The following is a 20,121-nucleotide window of genomic DNA, read 5'->3' on the forward strand; positions in this document are numbered from 1 at the left end:
GCTTCCTGTGTCGAACAATTCCTTTTTATTCTCATGAACTGGCTCTTGGGAATGTTGTTCTTCCATTTTACATGATGGTTACTCGTATACTCAAGATATCTATTTTGGTCAACAGACTTCACATACGTCTCCGTCCTAATTTTCCCATTCTCTACCACGAGAGCAATATCCAAGAAGCTCACACTTTCTTTGTGAAATGTGCTGGTGAATTTTAAACCATATAAATTATTATTTAAATTATCAATAAAATTAAATACCGACTCCTGATCTCCCTCCCAAACAAAAATAAGATTGTCTATGTACCTGCCATAGAGGACCAGGTTCCCCCCATATCCACCGCCCCACACATGGTGTTCCTCAAAACACCCCATGAGCAGGTTGGCGAAGCTGGGGGCAAACCTGGTCCCCATGGCGGTACCCTTAGACTGTAAATAAAAATTGGAATCAAAAACAAAATAATTGTGTGTGAGTATGAATTGAATTGACTGTAAAATAAATTTGCAAAGATCTTGTGATATTTCTGAATCCTTAATAAGATAGCTTTCAACTGCTTTAATCCCTAAATTGTGCTCTATATTGGAATATAGCGATTCAACATCGCTTGTGATAAAGTAATAATTTTCTTTCCATTCTACTTTTCCATTCACTTTTGTAAAAAGTGTGTTGTGTCTTTTATATCAGAATCCAACTGTAAAACATATTTTTGAAGATAATTATCAACAAAAAAAGATAAATTATTGGTCATTGATCCAATACGGCTATAATTGGCCTGCCAGGGGGGCAGGAAAGTGTCTTATGGATTTTGGGTAGAAAATAATACGTTAGTATAATGGGTTGTGGAGTGAATAGAACAGTCTGAACCTCTTTGGATATTGCTCCCGTGTATAGTCCTTCCTCCAATACATTTTTTAAATCATTCTGAAATTTCAGAGTGGGATCACCTACCAGTTTGACATAGTATTCTTCATTTTCCAGTTGCCTATAGGCCTCTTTTAAATATTCTGTAGTGTCCATAATAACGATAACAACGACCCCCCCCCCTTTGTCCGCCTGTTTTATTGTTATGCTTTTATCATCACATAGAGCTTTTAACGCCTTCCGTTCTTGTTTTGTAAGGTTGTCTCTTAGGGGATTTTTTATATTAATGATGAATTGTGTTTTTTAATAAATTTATGCTTATCCAACTCTGGTATTTGAATGAATAATTGTTTTTTTTTTTGGCTAAGCAGCGCCACCTAGGGATACCAGCACATAGCTGGATACCAAACTTTTATTCATGTAAACGGTCAGAGTTTTTCAACTGCAATGTGCTTTCGTCACACATTGGGTGCACATACAGAGGCGTGGTTGCAATTAAGACACATGGTATCCGAGAGTCTTGGAGATGTGCTGAGTGTTACGGTGGCTGAGGAGTGGCTATCCAGATGCGCAAAGCTGGCCCATCCTAGGGGGGTGTTACTGCATTTCATTGAGTTGCGCTAAATTGGCCACATTTGAGGCCATACTGGATGGAAATTCTGCACCTAGTGGGGTGTCGATGCAAGTTTTAATGGTGCAATCGATAGTTACCTGTATAAAACACAGCAAACGTATTTCAGCAATTAAAGGCATTCCCAGTTGGTGTCTTAGTCCTTACACCTGCAGGTGAATGGCTAACATAAAGTCAGTGTCGTACTGGGGCATGAAGGGCCCTTCCGGGGATTGCAGTGGTTGGGGCCCATGTTTAGGGGTGTTGCAAGCCCCCCATGAAGATTTTGTCTGAGCCCCTTGATAAATGTATATAGTAACTACTGGGAATGCATGCATGATAATGTACTAAATTAATACCAGCAATGCACTAAAGGGAATACACCTTCGTCCTGTGCAGTATAAGGTAACACATATACTGTATAATGTCATGCTACTGTACATGGCTAAAAGACAGACACATGGGCACAAATCATCTGAATCCGTCTCATAGGAACCTTTTAATAATTAGGAGTCATGATCCAAATAAGTTTTTCTTATTGCTGCTTATTTTTAGCTGTAAAAATAAATACAGTTCTCAATAGAGAGACGCGGACTCATGGTGGCCCCATATACATTAAATATAATAATAACCACAACCAGAATCAGGTTCATTGAGTCTGTCCTTTTAATGTAGGGCCCTTGTCTTTTGTTTGCTCTCGCTGCTCTTCAGTTTCAGTTGCTTCCTAAAAAAGCTGATGTATTCCTTAGATACTATTTACATGCACAATGGGCGCAGGCAGCCTATTCAATAGGCTATACAAATGTTCTGAACAAACTCAGGGATACACACTTAAACTTAATTACTCAGCAGGAACAGCAAACACTATGCCCACACTGTGGCAGGCCAGGAAGCAACCCACTGCTGTTTGTCTTACAATTGAACATCCCGGCGAAATCTCATGTTAACGCAAATATGTTTGGCATAGGACACGACTGCATACATTTCCTTACCTTTATCCTTTGGAGAGGGAAAGTTCAAGGGCCAAACGTGGGGTGGGGGGGGGGGGGGGTGTTTGATCGACAGTCATTAGGTCGACACCATTGGGTCTACATACTGCAAGGTCGACAAGGGTATAGGTCGACATGGCTCAAGGTCAACACATGCGTTAGGTCAACATGGGTTAGGTCGACAGTCAAAAGGTCAACATGGGGTTTTTCACTGTTTTTTTGAGCCGACATGTGCCGACAGGCAGTATTTGATGCCCTACCATTCACTAGGGTGGGGTGGGGGAATAAAATAATGTGCCGAGTGCATCGAGGCACCCGTGCCCAAAGCATGACGAGCGTTAAGTGTCCATGTCGACTGTGTCAACATTCGGGTAAAAAAAACCAGTGAAAAAGCCCATGTCGACCTAACGCATACGCCGACCTAGACACCTAGTCGACCTTGTCCCATGTGACAGCCAGTAAAGTAAAGTCCTTTTTTTCCTATCAGTGGTTTATTAATACTACTTTTCTTCCTGCACATTACAAGGATGGGAGAAGTAAATGGAGAGTTTGAAGCAGTGCTCATGTGATGCATTCGTTTCCCTGATGAAGTTGGTCTGTTGCACTGAGAAACGCGTTGCTGAGACACAAGCACTGTCATGTGTGAAATCAATTTGTTTTTTATTTATTGGATCCGAGTCGCATGCTTACCTAGGTGCACACAGCCTGGGATGTTTAACCCACTACATGCCTAGGGCAGTCATTACGTTATTCTTCTCCAGAAAAAAAAAACCCGAACCCCAAACTGGATAAGCCGCCTGTGTGAATACTCACAGATGACTCTCCCCTGCCACTGAGAGGGAGTCCCAGTTAAAAATCGCACATGTCACATGTGCCATAAGGTGCGATTTATTTTGCTTTCCAAAAAATAGCAGCTAATTACATCTCACCCTAGATCTCCACTACGTGGAAATAATTCTGAACACAACTAAGCTCACACATTTTTATTTATTTATTTTTTAATTAAAGCTTGCTTTATAGTCGGTCTATCAATAAAGTATTTTGATCTGGCTATTAGCAGGGCTTCAGGCTTGTTAATTCAGCTGAAGTTGCTATGCAAAGTTTTCAAATGTGAGCGGGATGCAGCAAGCGTTTCAAGCAACTTGTGATGCCTCCCGCCTCTCTCCACAAACATACCAGCATCTATTAGTGCCATATCCATGAAGATTTTGGCAAAGGACGGCTCTTGCAGTGAGAGCTGTTCTTTAATGAAAGGTTTTGAATCCAGACTCCTACTTGCGAAAGTGTTGAGTGATGCGAGCACTGCAGGGGATGCTGGGAGGGATACGGTTGGATACCTCACTGCAGTGGGAAGAGTGATTGAATCCCATTGGCTATTATAGGGCACCACCTGATCTAAAGATGGTATTGCCCACCGCATGCAGACTCCGGAATGTATTGCATTCCAGGCTTGGTGCATATGTGGTGAAATCCTGTGGATTCTAATTTAGGCCCTTATCAGGGCCGTTTCTAGAAGGCGCGCGCCGAAATAGGGGGCGTGGTTTATTTTAAAGGGGGCGTGGCTTAATATAAGGACGTGGTCTACCAGGAAACAATTACCTTACATCTCACTTTTGCAACCTCCACGTCTAGACATTGTCCTCCCGCACTTAAGTTGGCGGGCTGAAGGCGACACAGTGACATAAAATATAAAGGCCCACATAGTTACCTAGTACGCCTCACAGATCAAGGCCAAACAATGACTGGCTACTTAAATCATTATACACTTTTTACCCGTGATGCCAATTACACAGTACGCCGCACACTGTGATGACAATGACATATTACGCCGCACACCATGATGACAATTACACATTATGTCGCACACTGTGATGACAATTACACATTACGCCGCACACTGTGATGACAATTACACATTACGCACACTGTGATGACAATTACATATTACGCCGCACACCATGATGGCAATTACACAATACTGCCCACAACGTAATGCCTATTACACATTATGCCCCACACGCCGCTGCCATACAACTGATGCTGTTTACTAATATGCCCCCACAGTGGCAGATATGCCCCCACAGTGCCATACATATATGCCCCCACAGTGACAGCTATGCCCCCACAGTGCCACACATATGCCTTCACAGTGCCATACATATATGCCCCCACAGTGACAGCTATGCCCCCACAGTGCCACATATATATGCCCCCACAATGCCATACATATATGCCCCCACAGTGCCAAATATGTCCCCACAGTGCCACATATATGCCCCCACAGTGCCACATATATATGCCCCCACCGTGGCAGATATGCCCCCTCAGTGCCACACATATATGCCCCTACAGTGCCATACATGCCCCCACAGTGACAGCTATGCCCCCACAGTGACAGCTATGCCCCCACAATGCCACACATATATGCCCCACAGTGCCACATATATGCCCCCACAGTGCCACACATATGCCCCCACAGTGCCACACATATGCCCCCACAGTGCCACACATATGCCCCCACAGTGCCACACATATGCCATTGCCCACACAGTGCTACACATATGCCCACACAGTGCCATATATGCCACCACAGTGCCACACATATGCCCCCCTCAGTGCAAGACCTATATGCCCCCACAGTGCTAGAATATTATATCCCAGCAGCAGGACAACTCACCGTTGCTGCTGCTGGGGAAAGCAGAGTCCGGTCTCCGAGACCCCCTCCAGTCCCCCCGCCGCCGCTGCTGCTGTTGCTGCTTCATTAGTTCCCAGGGGAGGGGAGGGGAGCGCATTCTAGCGCATCTCTCCTTCCCCTTCACTATGCCAATCATAACTCGCGGGCTGGCTCCTGATTGGCTGCCGTCCCGCGAGATGATTCGCTAACAGCCCAGTGACACAGCCAGGGGAAGGCAGAGACGCGCTATGCGCTCCTCTCCTCCCCTTTGAAACAAAATCATCTGTTGCTGGTGTGGCGGACGCCGAGGAGAGGCGGAGGAATGGGGGGCAGCGGCGTGGGGGGAGCTGCCGGGCGCCCCGGCTATTCAACAGTGGCGGACGCCTGGGAGAGGCGGCGTGGGGGGAGCTGCCGGGCGCCCCAGCTATTCAACAATGGCGGACGCCGGGGAGAGGCGAAGGAGGGGGGGGCAGCGGCGTGAGGGGAGCTGCCGGGCGCCCCGGCTATTCAACAGAGGCGGACAAGCCGTGCGGCGCCCAGGGCGGATGCACGGCTTGTCCGCCTCTAGAAACGGCTCTGGCCCTTATTCAGATCTGATTGCAGTACAAATTTGTTTGGAAAATGGGCAAAACCATGTGCACTGCAGGTGGGGCAGATGTAACATGTGCAGAGAGAGTTAAATTTGGGTGGTGTGTGTTGAAACTGAAATCTAAATTGCAGTGGAAAAATAAAGCAGCCAGTATTTACCCTGCACAGAAACATAATAACTCACACAAATCTAACTCTCTCTGCACATGTAACATCTGCCCCACCTGCAGTGCACATGGTTTTTTCCATTTTCCAAACAAATTTGTACTGCGATCAGATCTAAATAAAGGCCTTTGTGTCCGGGTGACTTGTCCACATCACGGGGGTCATTCTATCTGCTTTGGTCCCCCACGCATTTGCACTGGGTCTGATGTTTTTTTTACTGCGCATGTGCATAATGGTTTCTACAACAGCGGGCACATGCGAGGGGATGTGCCTTCGCTACGAGCTTCGCATCTTACTCAGGGGCAGATTTATTAAGCTCAGGGAAGTGATAAAGTGTCTGTTTTTTATCACCGGCCAATCAGCTCCTAACGGTAAAGTCACAGGCTTGGTTTGAAAAAATTACAGGTAGCAGCTGATTGGCCAGTGATAAAAACCAGTCACTTTATCACTTCATCGAGCTTAATACATCTGCCCCTGAGTCTATTACAATCAAGTGTCTTTAAGTTTAAAATCTGCATCTTTTTTTGTAAAAAAAAAAAACTATTGGAAGCAACAATACTACTATGCTGGATTACAAATATTAATAAAGTATTGATAAGTATTAATTTAATAAATATTGAATACTTTTTTCCCCAGGTGTTTAGATGGCTGCACTGTGAACATCTACTTGAAAGACACTGCCATCATGAATAGAAGCAACAGTCCTTTATATGCGAGAGGTAAAAGTGTAAGTAGAAATGTTTTTGCTCTCATATTATACTCACGGTTGAAGTTAAAAGCCATATTGTGCTCATTCCTTCTTTTATGTGAGAACTGATGGGATTGCAGCATTACGGGATGCTTATTATGACCTGGGAAACAGACTAAAATATATAATTGGATATAATGGGGCAGATGTATTAAGGTGTCTATACATTTATTGGGTTTGAACCTTAACACACACATTAAGCTATCTTAACTAAACTAAATCACACTGATGCAATAAAGACATGGACACCAAAGCATTAGATTTAAAGGTCATATATATATTTATCACGTGGTATGACCTCTCTTCATAAAGGCTGCCAATAAGGTGCCACGTAATGTCCAGCTCTAGACACATCAAAATGGCAGCGACTTAAACGCCCCAACTCTTAAATATTAAATATGGTGACGACTGAGACGCCCCATCTGACTACAGCATAACCTGACGCTGGAAAGTCTCCCTTATCTGGCCGCTGTGGTCACTCCCTTGAAGGAGTGCCCAAAAATTTCCTACCCCCCCCCCCCCCACAAAGGCAGGACACACACACCGCCTTTTTCAGGGGCAGTGCCTCCCACTTATGCCACAAGTGACCGCTAGATCGTGATGCCATACCGCCTAATTTCTGAACATGCAAGGGAGGGTGGGTGGAGCTGAAAAACTTCTGCAAGAGGAAGTACTTCCTGAAAGGACCTGCTTATATACCCTTCTCCCAAGCTCACGCCCCTAAGCTCACCCATAGGCTACCAAAAAAACTGAAACCAACTTTACACAACTAGCAGTCATTAACTCCTTCCTGCAAACCCGAAAAATGTAAGCCTCTTAACTATTCTCTGGCTCAGGCATCCCTCGCTTAATCTAAGCCTGGTGAAGTGATAAAGTGGAAAGTGGTAATACAGCAGCCAATCAGCTCATAACTGCCATGTTACACGCTGGGTTTGAAAAATGACAGTTGGAAGCTAATTGATTGCTAATTACAGCATCACCTTTCACTTTATCACTTTATCCTGGCTTAATACATCTCCCCCAATGTGTCATAATCAATCATTTTCTTTGTAATAGAAGTAAAATAAATAACTGCATGAAATTTACTCTGAGAAACCTGTCAGTGGCCATGGTTTAAATCCCGCTCAACCATGTGTGAACATGAATGAGTCCGTATGAGTTAATTATTTATGACCGATGTAATAGGAAAATTGTGGACAAATGGAAGTGATTCCTGTCCATTACCACATAACTGACCCTAAGGATGAGATATATAAACACCATTTATTTAACTGAATACATTTTTCTGATTTTCTCAATGAGAAGTTTTGGCTTAGGGGGTGCAGAGAAATACATAAAATACTCAGGTGTGCCGTAATATAAAAAGATTGGGAACCACAGTCCGGACCTATAGTCTTGGCAGTGGTTTCTCCTTTGGAAGTTCTAGTTATTATTTCAGCAGACCACATACAATATCTTATCTGTGTAATTACTTTAGTATAAAGATCGCAACCAACTGAATGAGTTTATCAGTTTTCTGTGCATGACAGGGGATATAGAATAGATAACCATCTAGTATTTTTTCTTTGTTATACATTAAATAAAACTATTGCAGGCAAAGACAATAATGTTGCAAACATGGACATTATGGACAGGCAGGACTCAGCACTCATTGTTTATAAAGACCATAGGGAAAAAAAATTATATATTTGAATTTCTAAGTTCATAAATACGCACTGTTTCACTGGTTCCTGCCACTGTGAAGGGCCAAAGTGAGATGACAAGCTTGGAAACACTGGGCGTAAATTATATCTCTAAGTAAAGAAAAGTAAAGAACTTTGTGTCTGGAACAAATCATGTCGCCATGCAAAGTTAGCAAATACATTAATATTTTTCTGTGCAGACTAAATACTGTGTGCTTTTGAGTGTAGCCAACAAATAAGGGACAGCTTTATTTTTATTCTGCAATTTAGATTGAACACACCCCATCCACACACTCGCATCTTAAGGCCCTTATACACTAGTTAGATTTCAAAGGCAGCAGAGAGGTCCAAAAGGATAAGCAGTGAGACGTGACCCCTGGATTTGGCGGACGGCAGGTTAGTGGTGACTTTCACTAGGGCAGTCTCAGTGGAGTGAAGTGGGCGAAAGCCAGATTGAAGGGGATCAAGGATGGAGTGGTCAGACAGGTAGCTGGTGAGATGCCTTTAAACCAGGCATTCAAGTATTTTAGAGGTGAGTGGGAGAAGAGAGATAGGGCGGTAGCTTGTGGGAGATAAAGGGTCCAGGTTTGTTTTTTTAGTACTGCTGCACATATACATAATGCCCTTAGTAGTAGCACCACTTAAACCCATGTAGTAGTGTGGCTTATACATTTAATGCCCCAAGTAGTAGAGCTGCTTATATACACATAATGGCTCGATTAGTAGCGCCTCTTACACACACAATGCCCTCAGTAGTAGCACAACTTAAACAAATGTAGTAGTGTGGCTTATACACATAATGCCCCAAGCAGTAGAGCTGCATATATACACATAATGGCTCAATCAGTAGCGCCTCTTACACACATAATGCCCTAAGTTGTAGTGCTGTACATACACATAATGCCCCAAATAGTTGCACCCCTTACACACATTTTGCCACTTGTGCTTTCCCCACTTATACACATAATGCCCACACTACTAACGCCTATTATACAAATAATGCCCACAGTAGTAGTGCCACTTATACACATTACATTATGCCCAATACACATTATGCCCCTTACACATACAACTACTGTGGGCCAATCACTAACATAATTCGGTATGCAAATACAGTCTCAATTACATACAGAATATATGCATGCTGTCTATCATATAGGCAATAATGACCATGAAGAACAGAACATTTTCATTGATTACAGTCTAGTAAAAACTCTATAATCAAGCTGTAAAACAGACACAAAATACCAAATAGAAAGGCAGGTGATACCTACAGGCTACCTACATATCCAATAACGATCTTTTGCAATAATTCTGCTTTAGAAAACACTCACACTGCAGCCATCACATACAGTACTGATTATTATGCTGGGATGCATCTATCAAAAACACAGTACTTGTCTCTATAATAAATGAGATGCAGTGGTAAAACTGATATAATCAGCTGTTACAGGTTTGTACTATGCCCAAGAGAATAGGTTGACCCTCTGTAGATCCACTCTCATAACTACTAATAATGAGAACAGATTGGATTTAAAACTGACAGTGTATTTAGAAAAGTAAACACACGGAAATCTGGATCTACAACGGATCAATATAGTTGCCAGGTTCAGACATGGCTGCAATGCTGATGTTGGACAGAGTAGAGAATTTTTTTTTTTTCCTTTGTGTATGCATCAAAGCCAGGAGAGCTGCTCTGTCTGACATAGACTTGCTCAGAGGTTCCATGTGCCATTGATGTTTCCGCGTTGGTGTGTAAGCGGTGGTTTTGAGACCCCGGAGGTGGGCGTCTCTATGCACAAGGATGGAGATGAATCACTTGGTCTTTTTCGCAAGTCACAGCTGTGACGGTATTTGTGTCCGCCTTTGAGCAGGCCCACAGCACATTTTGATTTTTGTGTTTATTTCTAAGTTGGGCCGTACAGTAATATAACATTGTCACTCAATGAAATGGCAATATTAATAAAAGAGAATGTTTTCTTGACATTACAAAGCAAAGGCATTTTATCAACGTTTACTCCATTGTAAGCAAAGAGGTGTCAGCCGCTTGGTTCAATTTATAAAGATTCTCAAAATTACCTTTACATAAATTAGAATGTTGTGTTCACACAGTTTGATTGGGAGTGGATTAATACCTCGTCAATATCTAGTAATTAGGTCAACACCATATGCCGAGGTGTAGTGTGGAGCCATGGCACAAGCTGATGACACGGTACCCCACACAAGGAAGGAGCATGGCCTTACAATAGTACCCCCATTTAAAATTGTGTAGAAGCACAATCTTATTCACATTACACAGCATGTAGTGTCCCCTTATTCACATTACGCTAGTGCCACATGTAGTGCCCCTTACACATAAAGCCCAAACAATGCCCACAGTAGTAGCGTCTCTTACACATATGGGCACAGTAGTAGCGCCACTTACACAATGCCCACAGTTGTAGCGCCTCTTACACATAATGGGCACAGTAGTTGCACCCCTTAAACACATAATGCCCACAGTATTAGCGCTGCTTACACATTATGCCTTCTCAAGCCCTTCTGTTTATCACAAGGGATTGGGAGCCGGGAGGGAGCTTCATGCTTCCGGCGCTGCTGCCTACCATGCAGTGTGACAGGTGGAGCGGCAGCCACAAAGGACAGCAGCGGGGATGCCTTGCACCCGCTGCTGAGAGGCAAGTGCCTGCTACAGTTTACCTTATGGCGTCATCCTATACACTGATGGGAGATCTATTAAAGATGGGATTTTGCTCATAGCAACCAATCAGATTCCAGTTCTTATTTATTTAGCACCTTCTAGAAGTTAATATATAGAATCTGATTGGGAAACATCCCATCTTAAAAAAAACAAAAACCCGTCATTACATTTTTCCTATTGAATTTAAAAAAAGATCGTTGCAAAATCTTTTCACGATTTTTCAAAATCTTAAACTGTACGTCCGCATCCAGCTCCTCCGAGCCATGTAAATGCATCTCACCGTCTGGCTGTAATAGCTTTTACACGTACATTGATGAATAAAAACGCAGCACGCTGTGAGCCAATCTGTACCCAGTTTGCTCTTTCTTCTTGGTTTTAAGTGTCAATAGGTGAGAAGTGGGAGGAGAAAATCACAGCGGGAAGTTAGAAAGGTCGTGTCTCACGCAGTGAAGTCTGCCTTCCTAATTTCGGCTTGGTACTGTAATACCGAATTAAGGTTTTTCTACAGAGCCTTCTGCAGCTGTGAGAATTACTTGGCCATTTCCAGATACACCAATATTATATACTGACAGCTGTGCCATTTTCTATCGGATGATAACATATAGGGCAAGGTGTGCTGGAGGAAAATACAGAGTTCCGGTACCAATTTTATGTCCAACACTTTAGATGCTTATAGATGTCGTTTATTTCCCTCGGATAAACTGTTTTATTCCTGCAGTTTATCTCCACACCTGCATGTCTCACTTGTTTTCCTCGCCGTTTCTCTGTACACTCTGGAAATGCTTTTAGTTAGAGGATTAATGCAGTGGAAAAGCAGTTTACCCAATTCACACTCACTAAGCCTGGCAGGGCTATGCTCAGCCACCCTGACGTAATTGTGCTCCCGATGCCAGGTCAGATTTTATATCACTGTTTATTTTGGTGCACACCTCACCTTGCGGAATTCTTTTCTTTTTTAAACATATTTTATTATAGAACCACAAATATAGTACAGAATAAGAAATACAACCTAAATTTAGGCAGATAACAGATTCATGATAAGAATATTTTTATTTTTAAAAAACAACGGTGTTGGCTACATTTTTTTTATTTTCCAAATAGACAATATAAATACCGCTACTACAGCAAGTATTCTATAAGCAACAAACACTCGGGAAACACATATACTGTACATCAACAATGTTGACACAGATATTAGAAGGGGTGAGAACCTCGAGATTATACCCGGTGGTTAATGTTACTGCAGCTCTTAATGAAGTCTTTATGGATGGAGAGAGGGATTTAACATAAGGCAACCATTAAAGGTTTTTTTGCATGTTTATCCTTATCAAGAGCCATTTCAAGCCAATCCATCTGGAACAGATGGGAATCTCTAGGCAAAAATAAAGACAATGACTCTGATTCAGGTTGGCTCAGTAAGCTGCAAACATTGCAGCTTACAGAGCGCCTGAGACGCCACCAGGCTGAATACCCCCCCCCCGAATCCTAATCCCTAGGTACCATGCCTACGAGAACACACCCCCTTGAGGCATGCATCCTGTGATGTCAGCCACCTGCCCCCGGAAGGCACCGGCCCACATACTCATGGGAACGCCCAACGGTTTCCTGGGGATACCCATAAAATGCTGGTGGTTCCCATGGTCCAGTGCCGGCATATAAAAACATATTCCTAAAAAGTGTCTCTGTGGCCCTGTGCGCTTCCGTTTTCTCCACAGCAAGCTGGCTCCTCATTGGTCTACCAGCTCACACATATTGAAAGATAGTGAGCTCTATTAGTCTGGAATCTCAGTATTACAGAAGGGCTCCAGCTAGCAGGAGAGGCCGCTTCAGAAAAATATTTTCCTTGGTGGTAATACTGCTTAGCATAGTCATGATTGTTTGGTTTCCAATGTAAGGAGTATTCCGCGAGATGTACTAAAGGGAAAATGCGGTAAAACACCCGTTTTACCGCATTTTCCTATGTACTATTACCCGGCCGCACCGTTATCGCAGGGCAGGGTATCGCCACCTTTGGGTGGCGATACCCTATAGAAGCCTATGGGCTTCTTTTCGCCGCGTTGCCGCAACCCCGCCGCCTCGCCGACCCCCCCTTTCCTCCTCCCTTGGGCTTACCTTCTTGCAGGTCCTCCTGGACCCCGGAAGGTAAGCCCTTCCTCCCCTTATCAACGCAGCCGGACGTCCTTCCGGCTGCAGGGGGGAGGAGGAGGCGCCGGGGACAGCCTGCTTAGCTGTCCCCGGCGTGTAGGCAGCAGAAGCCGGCTGGGATTTGACGGAGACCCCCCGCAGACCAGAGTACAGGTATCGCGGGGGGGGGGGGGGGGGGGCTCCGTTTCCGCACCGCGATGCCAGCCACATATGTTAGTACATATGCGCTGGCATCGCGGCGGGGGGGGGCGCGAAGGGCGGCGATGTATTTTAATACATCTCGCCCATTGTGAGGTAAGTCTTATTACTAGACACGTGCATGGATTCGGTTTTGGTTCAGATTTTGATCCTGTTTAAAATCAATAAAAAAATCGATACTCATTTATAAAAATCGATCTGACTGTGCAAGGACTGAGGAGCCCACTTTCAGCTTTTTTAGAAACTCAAACTCCACTTGTTGATCTTTAGATGCAACCATCAGTTGTACTATCCGAGAAACACCTATAGGCATGCATAAAGCTGACTATTTCTGTGTGTCTGAATAGCCACCTCCCACTCACCACCCAAGAATGCCTCATACATTTCAGGCATTTCTGCATAACCAACATAATCGAAAAGCATGAGCTGTGCTACTTAGACAAAAAACGCCAATGCGCCCGACATTGGCAGCATGCCACTCTGAATCAGGGTTTTCTAGAGTTCAGCAAGGTTTCCATGGATAGAATTTTGTGGGAGAACACTGCATTTCACAGACCTGCAGCGGTCCAGTCAGGCGGATTCTCCACAAGGCAACCTAGGTGTCTGCCTAGGCCTCAGCCGCTCCTAAGGGGCCCCATAATATACTGGCCATCCAAAACCTTCCAAGAGGAGCATTGCACGACTACCACATGACATAATGACATCACATGGACCCACCCACACTCCCATAGTACCTTTTGATGTTCTTTGTTCTGATAAAAAAAGATGTTTGGACAAACAAAATGGTTTCATCCATTCTATGTGGTCAATCAGTAAATGTGACACAGGTAATAAGCCTACTTCCAAAAGACTTGTGGTCTGATTCAGATTTGTATGCAATGCTGATGTTCATGCTGCTGAGCATTTATCGGTAGACTATGCATGCGTCAAGGGGATCTATCGATGTCGGCTGCAATCAGCAGTAAAAATATAGTGCTATGGATTGTTTTAGGGAGGAGGGCCCAAATCTCTATCTTGCCTAAGGCCCCATGAGATCTAAATCCACCTATGTTCCAGTCACAAAACCTTCACATTTAGGCCTGTGTTCCGGAAGGATAGGCATTGTCTGCTGTATGCTTATTCACATATCTTCAGACTAAGGGCCAGATGCACTAAGCTTCAAAAGTTATAAAATGGAGAGTGATAAACAACCAGCCAATCAGCTCCTACCTGCCGTGTCACAGGCTGTGTTTGAAAAAATGTCAGGCAGGAGCTGATTGGCTGGCTGTTTATCACTCTCCATTTTATCACTTTGAAGCTTAGTGCATCTGACCCTTTATAGTTTATGCCAGTGGTTCCCAAACAGTGTTTCTAGGCACCCTGGGGTGACGCAATGCTCTTACAGAAGTGCCAAGGGTTGGTGGTCCAAGGCCATATCAAATTATTTATGGTCAAACTAATAGGCACAAACTTGTTGGCACAAATTATTAATTTTATATTTTTATTCTAGGGGTGCTGTGAAAAGGATACTGATACTCTACTGTGATTCAAGAAAGTTTTGGAACCACCAGTTTTAGCACTGATGACAGTGGTGGATTCGTTAGCTGTAAGGGCAGGATGTATTAAAATAAATCGCCGCTCCTCGCAGTGGCACCACAGCAATGCTATTGCACATGTACTGACATATGCGATTAGCATCGCAGTGCGGTGACGGAGGCCCCCACGATACCTGTGATGTGGTGTGTGGGGGTCTCCATCACATCCCCAGATGCCTCCTCCTCCCCCTGCAGCCGGAAGGACATCTGGCTGCGTTGCTAGGGGGAGGAGGAGTTCACCTTCCGGGTCCAGGAGGACCTGGAGAAAGGTAAGCCAGGGGGGTCCACATCTGAGGCGGGGGTCAGCAGAGGCGATGGGTTGTGGTGGGCAGTGATATAAGCCCATAGGCTTTTATAGGGTATCATCACCCAAAGGTGGCAATACCCTGCCCGCCGAAGACGGGGCGTCCGGGTATTAGTACATATGAAAATGCGGTAAAAACCCCGAAAAGGGGGGAAGTTAACGCATTTTTACCTTTGTACATCCCGCCCTAAGTGTGTTACAGCTGGGGCCACCACAGACACTTTCTGCCAGCATAGCACAGAAGTTTTATCAACCAAACACAGAATGCTCAGTGGTTAATTGGAGCAGTCACTCTGTGACTTCTGGTTGCTCCAAGTCTTCTTATGTATGCTGTATAGTATATTGCAAGGAACTCGCTGTGATAATTGGTACATGGAAGCAAAGATTGTAACCTCCTGCCCAATAGTCATTGACAGACAGGTGATAACATCCTTTTTAATGCTACAGTATGTTTCTGTAGAAATTCTTGCTGGGGATTCTGTCCCATTTTTTTGTACTGTGTGAAACCGTTGTCGCATTATCTACCATTCTATCTGATTGCTGGTAGCATGCACTAGAAGAGATTTTATTCCCCATGTTATTGTGACAACATGTAACTCTTGTGATGCATATTGAAGGACGCTATCTAATAAGCTCATCCCAGCACAAAGGGGACAATATTTGTGGGATATTCTCAGAGAACAGACATTTTTAGAGGGTATCTGCAAATATTAAGGTTCCTCCAAATTCACAATAGATTATAGTATATCTATTATCTTCTAGAATAGGGGTGGCCAAACCAGTCCTCGAGATCTACCAACGGTCCACGTTTCCAGGTTACCTAGCTGGTGCACAGCTGTAGTCATTACTAACTGTCACATTTTAAAACCTGCTGCATTCATTCCTACTATCCACAGGTTGCCTGGAAAACATGCACCGTTGGTAGATCTTGAGGACAGGTTTGGCCACCCCTGCTCTAGAAGGTGCACAAAAAAATAAGTAGAATCGGATTGGTTGTTAGGGGCAGTGCCAGATTAAGGTCTAAATGGGCCTGGGAAAGGGTAGGTAACTTAGTTACCTGTAGGAGGCGCAGAGGTGTGAGTGGCCTTGTCAAGCTGCAGCACAATGGTGGGGAGTGTCAATCCCCAAAATAAATCTGGAAAAGAAAAAGGGGGGTAGGCTGCGCTAATTTCCATTTTTTTGCAAAGTTAATACTTAGATGTACCACTAAAATGGTTTTTAATCTTTCAAAATTATATAAACAATATAAATATCACAACATTAAAAGTCAAATATTGGCTATTGAATACCTTTAAAATAAGGAAAAAAAGCTCCCTAGTGGAGTGAAACACGTTGGTGGTTTTTACTGACTGACTGATTGACTGAGTGCTCCTATTTCCACCCTCTGAAGACTTGCACCATTGTGGACACCAACCTGGGCCGCACCATCACCCACAGGCAACCCCCAACTTATTTCTGGCAATATACACAGGAGGAATTTGGATCTCAAACCTGCCAGGGGGCTCCCCTGCTTATGTCCTAGTCACGCAAACACTATTGCCCTTATTCTGGTTGGTGCGGTAATATCCGCGTTCGTTCGTGCCGCCGATGTTTTGTGTCTGCGTATGTGCAGAGGCATCTCTGCGCATGTGCGAGCGGGGCGTACGGCCAAATCCCGCATGAAATGTGAACACTCCGAACATGGGGTGGAGAGGGGCGTGAAGGGCTATTTGGGCTCATTACCATATGCGTACGCCCCGCGTTTCATGGGCGTTCCCATGCAAACGCTGGGCGTACGTATGTTAATGCGGCCGTGACGCACGTGTAGGGGGCGGACATATGACATCGCCGGATGTCAGCTGCCCGCCCAGATCCCTGCTTTTGCACGGAAAAATGTCCGTGTGGTCTGAGGTTGTGGGAGCTGGTGGACCACTCGGTCCTGCATTCGATGGTCTGCGACCATCGAATGATGGGGGAGGTTCCCTGAGATGGAGGAGGCGTATTCCATGAAAAATACACGTGCGGTCCGTTCAGACAGCTTCTTGCCGCGTACGGACGGAGTTGGCGATCCGTATGGAAGGCGGGGTTTCGCACGCACGGTTCTGGCCGCATATTCGGATCCAGCTGCACCGATCAGAATAATGTTCTATGTGAGGATATCCAAGAATAAGGACACCAAATCTGCATATACAGATCTCTAAAAAAAATCCATCTGTTCCACCAAATATACGGTACCGTATGGACTTATAATAACTATCTCATCAGCTCAGTCAGAAACGTGAATTTTTTCCTCCCCACTCTCCCCCCCCCCTTTTTTCCCTTATTTTAAAGGTATTCAATGGCCAATATTTGACTTGTAATGTTTATATTGTTTATATATTTTTTAATTTTTAAAGATTTAAAACCATTTTAGTGGTACATCTAAGTATTAACTTTGCAAAAAATTGGAAATTAGCGCAGCCTACCCCCCTTTTTCTTTTCTAAATGGGCCTGGAGCTGAAAATGATCAAGGGCCTATTATGCGCAATACTAGGGGTTGTGGCCAGCACCTAATAATGTGGGGGCGTGACCAGTGTTCTGGTTGGGTGGTCTGCTCATGGGTGTGTCTCTATCTATATATATATATATATATATATATATATATATATATATATATATATATATATATATTACAAATTTTGACACTCAGGATGCAGGGAGATACAGTATATTGCTGATTGCCCTCCAGAGGTGCACCCGCAGGACGCCGATGTCCTAAGATACTTGCGGGGTGAGGCGGCACTCCAGTCATAAAAAAAATACTGAAAGCCAAAACTTGGTAGACAACATTTCAGCACCTTTTATGTGGTCACCTAAGTTTACCACACCATATACCCCTTATACAAATCAGGCAACACAATTGTAACCTCCTTATACTGTACTTGCCTCTTACACATTATGGGCAGTATTCAATACTCCCAATTCACCAGTTTTTTGGGGTGAATTGGACTGTTTTCACTCCTTGTGGTGAATCTTTTTCACTGAAAATCTGATTCACCCTATTCAATGTTCACTGTTTGCCGAAAGCAAGTTATAACTCACCATTAGGGGCAGCGAGCCCCTGCGGCGTTGAATAGGGTGACAGGGAGGGCTGGCAGCGAATGCTGTAAGAATTTACACCATAATGCCCATTACATGTTAGGCCACACACCATAATTTCCATTATGTATTATGCCAAAACACCATAATGCCCATTACATGTTAAGCCACGCACCATAATTTCCATTATGTATTATGCCAAACAACATAATGCCAATTAAAAATTATGCTAAATAAGTGCTGCTTACCTACATGCTCATTGCCAGGGGTTCCATGCTCATTGCCAGGGGTTCCATGCTCGTTGCCATGTGGGATTACATGCTCATTGCAAAGGGGGAATACATGCTCACGGTCACTGGAGGACAGCTGCCGCCAGGCAGAAGTGACAGCCATTGACAGGGCAGAGAGAGGGGGGGGGGGGGCTGCCCGGCTGTATTCAGAGCACTGCAGGTCCCAGCAATTTGAAATAATAGCTCTTTCACACCAGAAAATGCAGGGACTTAACTGGAAATATGGTCCCAGGATCATGCAGGGACATTCCCGGGCTGGCCTCTTTTACACCAGCTTAGTCCCTGCATTTTGGTGTGAAGGGCAGAGAAAACCCCTCCACCCCCCACCCCCTCTTTAACCGGCTATATCGTTTAACCAGCTACTGCGTATCTTCGGAACCAACAGACCCATTTACATGAGACTAGTATCATATTGAAGAACTTTTATGTGGGCTTTGAATGATTTTGGTCCAATGAAACTGGGCTGTTTGGTTCCAGAGAATTCTTCCCTCAAAGAACATGAACAGCCATGAAAATACTTTTCAGAAATAAAAAATTTGGTTTACCCGCAATATCCAATAACCAATTAACCCATATGAACCGGCCTGGTATCAGATTAAAGGCCCAGCGATTTGGGTTCGAATGAGCTTCTGTGATGTCAGGGGGGGGGAACTGGCAGCCATTGGAACTGGGTTGGGGTCAGTATTAGCGTTATTCCTATGGGGAAAAGTTCCAGTTTTGCCCGGCAGCATCTCCGGTTCCTGGGGGGGCTAGCGACGTGAGGCTGGGCTCGTTAGAAAGCCCCAGTCCTTATCTACAAAATGGGCCTATTGAGAGAGTGGGTCTGGAGCTGGAGCTGGAGCTCCATCAGGCCCATTGTTAATCCAGCCCTGGCTAGGGGCAACATTCTATCTCCAATAGAACTCCCATCTTAGTAAAATGACCCTTTTGTGGAGGGCTGTTTTAAAAGAGGAGGCAGCCCGTGTGCAGCCTCCTCCGGTTGAGCCCCCTCCTTTCTACCGGGAGTAGTGCAGTGTGTAGTAGAATCTCAGCTCTAGAGACCCAACTGCGCATGTGCCAATCTCCAGAAAAATGGCAGCCATGTTTCCAGTGATTTTCACATAGTTGCTGCTGCTGGCAGTAGCGCATCATTGTGGAGTCTAAGCACTAGAATAAGCAGACTCCACTTTGCATGTTTAAAGGAAAAAAAGGCATATGCCAGCGCTGGCTGAAATGATACAAGATGGTTCAAGATTAAAAGTATATTTTAATGAAAAAAATATAATAATAACTAATCATTTAAATGATATTCACAATAAAAATATATCATCATACAAATCATATTACAGCTACAACTTGGGCTGTATTTGCTGCATGAATTTGGATTCAGGATGAAGTCAAACTTTTCCAACTGTATATATGTTAAATTTCATATTACATTCCGTCATGATACGCTGGCTGGTGGGGTCTGGGAGTAATTAGGGGTGATGTTATCATCCCAGGTTTGCAAAAGTGTCTCCTGCAGATCCCTTGGTTTGCTCTATGATTTCAAAAGCTCAGGA

General features: G+C 44.3%; 1 protein-coding gene across 2 annotated transcripts in view; it reads left to right on the forward strand.

The window, feature by feature from the left end:
• Positions 1-6,520: 6,520 nt before the first annotated feature.
• Positions 6,521-20,121, forward strand: part of PDE4D (phosphodiesterase 4D) — a 925,196-nt gene continuing 911,595 nt past the window's right edge. Inside the window, exon 1 of one of the 2 annotated variants that reach the window (XM_083153306.1) lies at positions 6,521-6,611. In XM_083153306.1, the coding sequence (XP_083009432.1) occupies positions 6,570-6,611 (42 nt within the window). In that variant the 5' untranslated portion in view covers positions 6,521-6,569. The remainder of the gene's footprint in view (positions 6,612-20,121) is intronic. The other variant, XM_083153323.1, reaches the window with a different exon arrangement.

Source organism: Crinia signifera, chromosome 1 (genome assembly GCF_055691185.1).
Source record: "Crinia signifera chromosome 1, ASM5569118v1, whole genome shotgun sequence".
Taxonomy (NCBI): Eukaryota; Metazoa; Chordata; class Amphibia; order Anura; family Myobatrachidae; genus Crinia; species Crinia signifera.